Source organism: Mercenaria mercenaria, chromosome 12, assembly GCF_021730395.1.
Source record: "Mercenaria mercenaria strain notata chromosome 12, MADL_Memer_1, whole genome shotgun sequence".
NCBI lineage: Eukaryota > Metazoa > Mollusca > Bivalvia > Venerida > Veneridae > Mercenaria > Mercenaria mercenaria.
Genome location: NC_069372.1, coordinates 63156705 through 63165864, shown reverse-complemented (window position 1 = coordinate 63165864; position 9160 = coordinate 63156705). Strand labels below are relative to the sequence as shown.

The window sequence follows — 9160 nt, the reverse complement described above, 5'->3', positions numbered from 1 at the left end:
ACGTATATATTGAGATTAAAATCAGTTAGAGTTAGGTTAGGGACGGAGAAATAGCTAGATATAGGCTAAGGTTATCTCATAATAAAAGTACTCTGTCAGTTGTATACATGGTTAAATTGATGTTACAATGAACTTTTGATCACCTATGAAAATAAATTGATATTGAAACTTTAAAGAATTGTTGTTGCGTTACACTACAATTCTGTTTTGGCGCCGTTGACCACGATCCGAACCTTGGAGACTGCCCGGCCACATAAAACAAGTGGCTAATAAGGAATATGAAAAGCAGGATTCTTTCGTAGAACCTGTTGCAGAATTTGCAGAACTAGATATGAAACTTGAGCAAGATAAAGACCCAGCAATTGTGCAGATTAAGATGCAACTTAAGCATGGTGATCAAAAGAAGTCCGAATGCAAAAAGTTTTTAGAAGTTGGTCAAGTATTGTACTACATTTCAAATCCAGATGAAAAGCCCTTGTTAAGACTCTATATTCCAAGTCATTTAAAAGCATTAGTCATAAATGAGTATCATAAGATTCACATCCGGGAACTCAGAGAATGTTTGCAACTATCAAAACAAAGTATTTTTGGTCAAACATGTTTAAAGATCTATACGCCTATGTGTAAAACTGAAGATCACTATATAATAGCCAAGAAAATTTATACTCGTCCCTTTCAATCCAACTAATTGCAATTTCCGCAAATTCAGTGGTTCTCCAACCAATATATTCAGAATGTTGCAAAAATCAGCCATTTTTAAATTCTTTGTGAATTTCGTTTTGGAGTATCTAACTTACCACACAGGAAATAACCTGACCTGGCTATCTGACACGTGTAAAAGCCAGAATTGCAACTACAAAATAAACAGAGGACATATACTAAACAAGAGCTGTCACAGGAGACAGCGCACTCGACTATTTCGATGCTGGATAGTGAAATTGGGCACATCTGTGGAAACTAGAGCTGTCACTGGAGTGTTAAATGACTCTAATTGCGGATGAAGATATTGCACAATAGCCTGAGTCTATGTCAAAAATATCAACTTAAAGTAATAAGAGAGGTAAAGATAAAATGTATCAAAACACTATATAAGTATATCCTAAGCAAAAAGGGGCATAATTCATTAAATATTGGTGCCAGAGTTATGCAGCTTGTGTCATATAGTGTGGGTGATGATGTTGAACAACTATTTTAAGTTTGAAACAAATCCATTAAGTAATAACAGAGACAGAGTGAAAGTGCATCAAAACTTTAACTTAAAATTCTAAGTAAAAAGGGGGAATAATTAATGAAAAAATGGTGCCAGAGTTATGCACCTTGTGTCATATGATGTGGGTGATGATGTTGAACAACTTTTTTAAGTCTGAATCAAATCCATTCAGTAATAAGAGAGACAGAGTGAAAGTGCATCAAAACTTTAACCTAAAATTCTAAGTAAAAAGGGGAAATAATTCATGAAAAATGGCGCCAGAGTTATGCACCTTGTGTCATATGATGTGGGTGATGATGTTGAACAACTATTTTAAGTTTGAATCAAATCCATTAGGTAATAACAGAGATAGAGTGAAAGTGCCTCAAAACTTTAACCTGAAAATCTAAGTGAAAAGGGGGGATAATTCATGAAATATTGGTGCCAGAGTTATGGCCCTTATGTCAGATGATGTGGATGATGATGAGGAATAAGTATTTCAAGTCTGAATCAAATCCATCAAGTAATTACAGAGGTAAGTTGAAAAAAGAGAAAGTGCACCAAAACTTTAACGAAGGTTGGGACGCGGAAAGACGCCGACGTGGACTCCGACGCCGGGGCGAGTAGGATAGCTCTCCTTATACTTCGTATAGTCAAGCTTAAAACTTTGAGACTGCATACAGTGCCTCAAAGAAAGCCCTTTGTGAGAACGTAGTGGCGACACTGTTTCTACAACGCGCTCAAAGGAGTTTCATTCAAAACTATATCACTGACCAGACCTTCTTGGCCGAAGATTTACATTCGGTGATGTCGCCACAGCGCCTGAGAAGCCTGACGACAGAGAGCATAGTGAGGGAATCGGTGTTCCACACACTCTACCAAGCCTCCCGACCAGCTCTGCCAGTAACAGACGAGGAACGCCATGACCCAAGCCTGTGGGACTGGACGAACGGCTTCCCGGATGCATGTCGCCAAGAAGAGGACTGGGCTTAAAATGTCAGAGTTTTTTTTGTGGTTACTTGTAAATATTGTTAAACATTTAAGAACACTTGAAAGATTTATGAATTTGGTAGTCATTTTTTTATATATTTTTTTCTCAAATATATTAAGTGCATTCATTCATCCTTAATGCTGATCGAAAGATCTGGAGTTTTCACATTTTAATGATTTTATCTTATCGCAATTTCTGATATTTAATATTTTTACTTTTACGTCTGATCGTCTAAGATCTGGAATTTTAAATTGTTACTGTTAAACTTTATCTGATCCATAAAGATCTGGAATTTTTACTTATTCAACTAAAAAAAGAACAAACAAAAAAATATAATATATAAGATATACGCGCCAAAAACAACGTTAAGCCAGTTTTGCGCCATTTCACATGTGCAGACCACAACGTTAGTGATATTAACGTCACGTTAATACAAACAACAACGAGAGACACTAACATTCGCCTACGTACAGAAGAAGTATGGATATCAAAATTGAAGACGAAAACCCCTATTGGACTCAATATCATCCAGTAGATTCGGAAATAGAATTCATAGCAAGACTAGCTACTGCCGAGGAACTTCAAGCATTATCAAATAATGCAGAACGCAAAAAAACAAACAAGAGGGTTGGAAAACGTTTCAACCAACTATGCGACATCTGTGGAAATCAGTTCACAACTTCCTCGAGCTTATAAAGACATAAGAAGAAACACGAGGCCACAACAATAAAATTTCAATGCTCATGGTGCAATAAAACCTTCGCAAATAAACAATCTCTAAAACGACATGCCACCAGGACCTACCACTACCAGGAAGAATACAACACCATCATAACTGAACAAACTACAGGTAACAATACCAAAACAAGCCATTCTTTAATGTGGAATATGAACATAACACCAAAATTCAGAACAGTACCAGGTATCAAGAATTGGATTTCTAAACCTAGGATAAAGAACACTACCAGGAAAACACCAAAATCTAAACACTCACTCAATATCAATGAATGTTTATTTACCATCCCAGATCCGATTTCACCACCATCTACACCGACCGGGAACGTTCCAAGCGACACAACCATTTGCCAAGATGAATATGAACTATTCAATGAATATAACGAACTTGCAATCAGTATTGGAAGAGTTTATGGAACTTTTGACTGTAATAATGTTTGTAATTGTAATAAGTCCAAATTTGGCAGCTTGCCAGACTTTCAGTTATAAATAGTAACATTTAGGCTATAAATAGTAACAAACGTCACAAACTGACACAGCATTTTATGTACTTTAGTCAATAATTTTCTAATGTATTTTATCCTGATGAAGGTCTTAGTAGACTGAAACCGGTCGATCAAGTAATAAATAGTATATCAACCACCCCGGTGTTCTACCTTTGTTCTCCCTTTCCTTGCTTTTGTATTTGTTTTAAAAAAATATAATAATAAAAAAAATAGAGAAATTAAAGGCAAAAATGTTACATAAATGTTACATTTATTTTACAAAAATAGCATTTATTTTACATAAATAGGTCGCAGTCTTATTATATTTAATTTCTGGTTTTGGTTTCAGATTTACATGTTGCCTTTACTTTCCTTAAGTATAAGATTTATCTTTAAATTTCTCATGTTTTACGTAAATCTTTAGCTATTCATGTATTTTATAATGTATTTCATTATTCCTGAAACAAGGCACTGAGGCACTTTAAAGAATGGAATGACATTCTGCTTTGAGCGAATGCAATAAGTTAAAAATAATGTTTTTTTTTTTATATTCTTGTTTTTGTAATAATCATAGTATTCGTGTTATTATATAAATACAAAACATAGGAACACTCTGCTTTGAGCAGGTGTATTTAAGTTCTGCATTAGGTTTTCATTATACAACTTGCATCGGCATTTTAAGTGTAAAATAAACATTATAGGAATCAAAATTTCGAAAACTATTATCATTGCATTAAATAGACATAAACTTGTTTTGCTTGTATTATAATATTCGTTCTCCTTTCAGATTTACAACTAATCAATCACTCAGTGCGATGGCATCCATGACCAACGGAAGGTGCACGGAAACACATTCATATTCGCAAATAAAATTGTGTATTCTTAATATGTGACACTTTTAAACAATACAGTGACTGGAATCATATCAAACTATTACTTAAGAAAGTGCTAAATTTATGTATATTTAATGTACTAACGTTTTATGTGTTTTCCTATGTATATTCTATTGTGTATTTTTCACTTAGTTAGCCCTAACTAGCTGCGTAAAACCCCAAAGAGAACACTTCACAGGCTATAAACAATCCTATAATGCTTTATGATTCTAGGTCAAGTACATTTTAACATACATGTTTCACAAACTTCTTTTTTTGAGTAAGTCTGGACAAGAAGTATGGCCTTGTGTAATGAAAAAAACTTAAAAAACAAAATAAGTCAGGGGTCATAACTCCTACAATACTGAATGAATCAGGACGCAAAACCCCAGGTGCACAACTGCACATGCTGACCAACATTCCTGTAAACTTTGGTGACTCTAGGTTGAATACTTTCAGAGCTATGCACGACACAACACTAAAATGTCCAAATTTTTACTAAGTCAGAGGCCATAACTCCTACATGACTGAATAAATCTGGATGCGAAACCCCAGGTGCACAGCTATACATGCTGACCAACATTCCTGTAAAGTTTTGTGACTTTAGGTCAAATACTTTTGGAGCTAGGCGCGACACAACACTAAAATGACCAACTTTTACAAAGTCAGGGGCCATAACTCCTACAATACTGAATGAATCTGGTCGCGAAACCCCAGGTGCACAACTACACATGCTGACCAACATTCCTGTAAACTTTAGTGACTCTAGGTTGAATACTTTCGGAGCTACGCGCGACACAACACTAAAATGACCAATTTTTACAAAGTCAGGGGCCATAACGCCTACATGACTGAATGAATCCTGACCAACATTCCTGTAAAGTTTTGTGACTTTAGGTCAAATACTTTTGGAGCTAGGCGCGACACAACACTAAAATGACCAACTTTTACAAAGTCAGGGGCCATAACTCCTACAATACTGAATGAATCTGGACGCGAAACCCCAGGTGCACAACTACACATGCTGACCAACATTCCTGTAAACTTTGGTGACTCTAGGTCAAATACTTTTGGAGCTAGACGCGACACAACATTTTCGGAAGGACGGACGGACAAGAGCAAATCTATACGCCCCCACCACTCATGGGGGGGGTGGGTTACAAAAATGTTGGAACTGTCTTAATGTGTTGTGTTTCAAGACAAGCTTCAGGTACAACGTGCTATGTTACAAGCGCATTTTTGGTGTCGCTTCCTTGTGGATGACTTACTTTTCCACACGAAAGAGTATATAATGGTGAACAGGTGCCTTAACGAAAACCTGATAACGGCCTTATTCTTACAGAGGGCGCAAAAGTCTTTCATCCAGGAGTACAGGCATTGAGGTTTCGACATTCACTGATGTCCCTGGCACGCCTCAGAAGACTGATGGGAAATCGTCACCTTGGAGGCTGTCTTCGATGCCCTGTACGACGTCTTGGTGCCAGCATTACCAGTCAAAAGGGAGGAACGACAAGATCCAAGCTTTTGGGACTGGTCAGACGGATTTTCGGACGCCTGCTGCGAAGAAGACACGTGGGCTTGAATGTCAGGTTTTCTTGTAATTATTGATACTTATAAATAGTTTTCAACATGATTCAAGTACATTTTTTTTTTTTTTCTGTGGGTTTATTAGATTTAATTTCTAGTTATAAAAACAGGTTTTCGGGACATAAAATAATTTAATTTCTTTCAATATTCTCAAGTAGAATTATTAAGTTAAAATTCTTAAAAAGGACAGAGTGTACTTGTCAAACATGTCATTGAATCAAATGCCACAGGGTCTAATCTGTTCAATTTATTTATTATCATTATTATTTGATTTATTTATGGAAAGAGACTAAACATATACTAGACTACCTCGGAAGTTTACGAGATATTAAGGTAATATTGCCCCTGCAGAAAGCCAAGGGCTCTTTTGAAAAGTCAAAAACAATAACACACCACTTAATACACATTAGTTGTACTGTTAGGTGCTGCTTTACATAATATACAAGAGTACTGCTATGCAGAATATACGCACAAGGTATAACCTTTGACCCTTAGGTGTGACCGAAGTTTTATATCAGAGGATAGGAGTAAAATTTAAAGCATGCCAAATAAAAGCAAGAGCACCACAATGCAGAGCAATATACACATGAAACAATGTCTGAAGACCTTTGACCTCTAAATGTGTCCTTAATTTTGAAGAGAGCCATCTGAAATATGCGCTCTGCATGTCGCCTCAAAGTGGTGAACATTCGTGTAAGTTTCTTGAAAATCCTTCAAGGGGTTCAAGAATTATAGAGCGGACACGAAATTGCTAATGGATAGAAAGACAGACACCATGGTATAATATAATTAATTTTGTCCCTTCAGGCGTATTACTTGTAAACAACCATACTTATCATTTTTTTGTTGTTATCAGGGGAAGTAAATCACCCGTAACTTCTTCATTTGAATTATGAAAGTTACTTCCCTTGCCTCAGTCATAATTTATACTAACGAAAGTAGAGTATTCTGTTTGTCAGATTCTCCTTTTTTCTTTTGATTGGTAACCTCACTCTGCAATATATCTACAGTATTGCAGATAATGTAGTCATATTTGGAAATTTAAGTGTATATAGTTTGAGAGGATGGTGCTAATCAGTTTATGCCTGATCTGATCAGGGGTAATAACTGATATTTTACATCCATTTTTTAAGCTGTGCATTTTTGTGCCAGTTTTGCTAATCACTTTTTATGTAAATTTCTTATGGAGTTTTTAGGCTTGCTCGGGTTAGATAGTTAAGTCAGGATTAGCACCATCAGGTCAAGTTTTTAAACTTAATTACTAGAGCAATTGTATTTCATAGTTTTACTAATTATGTGAATATTGATAGTCTCTTATAATTCTGCTGAAGAATGGTCTTGCAAATTTTTCATAGTGTATAAACTATGTTTGTTTTTTTTAATGACTGTATAATGTATGCAAGAATGAGACTTTAATAAAGAATATATATATATCATCTGAACACTAGCCAAAACATATATATTATGAAACCACGAAAGACTGAATCCTTGAAAATTCAAGAAAAGTACACACTTTAAGTTTGTGACTTCCACTTTAAAAATTTATAGAAGTGAGACATTTTGATGAGACATATGTTTTTAAGGTATTGACATCTACACAAGACATAAAACCATGTATGAAAAACTGCTTTAAAAATTGTGTAGTTCACAGAGACTTTTCCATTCATACTGCAGTATGCACACCTCTGACAAGGCAACATTCATGCAAATTAAACAATCTTTATCAATTCTAATTCTATCAGCTTTTTAACCTTAAGCCTGCTAAATTTCTAAAATGGATTGGTCCATCATTCAAACTGGGCTGTACCACAGGGGTGTTCCCTGAAAATATACTGACTGAATAATGACCAGTGCAGACCATGATGTTCAGGCTGATCTTGGGTCTGCATTGGTTGCAAAGGCTGAATCACTGGTTGCAGGCTTAGAGTAAAAATGCTGTATTAAGGCCATTATATATCAGTTGCTTGCTTATCACCTAAATTTTAAAGGATTTGAAACAGGATGCAGATACAAATATTATCTGAAAAACTCTTAAAACATTTTTTTTTTACAAAATAAAAAGGGTCAAAGTAGCAGACAAATCAATAATTAGAAATGATAATCAAGCAATTAATTTATCATGGCATTATTTTCAAGTACATTTTTTCTAAATTTTGAAAAAATCTATTTCAATCTGAATGTGTTCACCATTAAAGGTAAAATACAGAGTCTAATTACATTTTAAATAACAAATATTTCTCATTTTAAGAGACATGCCATTTAGAATCTGAAACAACTGGCATAAAACCACATTAAAATGCAAGTTGTTTTCCTTGCACTCTTAATCTATACTATAAAATTATATATAGAGGATCTATATTTACAGTAACACATCTATACAATAACTTATAATTTGTGACCTGCACAAGACCTTATTCTATCCTACATACCACAGCCTCTTCGTCAATACAGATTCCTGCATCTTATCACACTTCTATTGATATCCTTCCATCCTTGAATGGATTCTTACAAAGTTCCTGTCTCTCAGGTACCATGTCATATTGTGTGCCATATTTCATTACTTTCCTCTTGGTTTCAATGTCACCTTACCTATCATATTTCATTATTTCCTTTTTCTTAAGTATCAGTGTCACATTATGCACCATATTTTATCTCTGTTTCACAGCACAGCTTGTCCTAGACACACAAAATATAAATTCAGTTTCTGTTTTATCCTTTCCTTTGAATTATAAAACGCATTTCTTTACCATCACTTTGCAATCAAATTCCTATCATGGTATATTCTTCCTGAGTTTTAGCTGGTACAATGTTTTGCATAATTCTAATCATCTGATGAAAGTTTAGCAGTAAGTGTCCACAGTCTGAATAATATAAAGAGAAAACATTTTTCTCTTCAAAATGTGATGAAGTTTTAAACATTTCTGTTAAACAAATACAAAATGTCCACTAAACAGCCAAATTTGACACATGAACACAGTTTTACACCTTTTTAAGGTGATTATCATACAGATTTCATTATCTGCAATAAATTAAAGTTAAATTCACAACTATGTATCAAGATAGTTCAAATCCTGTATTAGAATGTATGGCATATTTTAGTTTCTCCCGTAATGTTGCCTTTTTCTGGTAATTTGGAAGTTTGAGCAAATTAAAACATGTGGATGAAGTTGGGAGACGTCCTACTGGGTCCCGCTTTTTGATGTTGAAAAATCCCTTCAGAACGCTGCCGACTGTGTCTCCAGTATCCTGAAAGAAAGAAAACACTAATTACTGTTAATGGCAATAATAGTTAATACCTATT

The 9160-nt window shown here is 34.9% G+C and overlaps 1 protein-coding gene across 1 annotated transcript in view; it reads right to left on the bottom strand.

Annotated features, from left to right (window-relative positions):
• Nucleotides 1-5579: 5579 nt before the first annotated feature.
• Nucleotides 5580-9160, bottom strand: part of LOC123533428 (ubiquitin-protein ligase E3B-like) — a 41991-nt gene continuing 38410 nt past the window's right edge. The window contains exon 26 of the mRNA XM_053520619.1: nt 5580-9122. Within this exon, the coding sequence (XP_053376594.1) occupies nt 8914-9122 (209 nt within the window). The 3' untranslated portion in view covers nt 5580-8913. The remainder of the gene's footprint in view (nt 9123-9160) is intronic.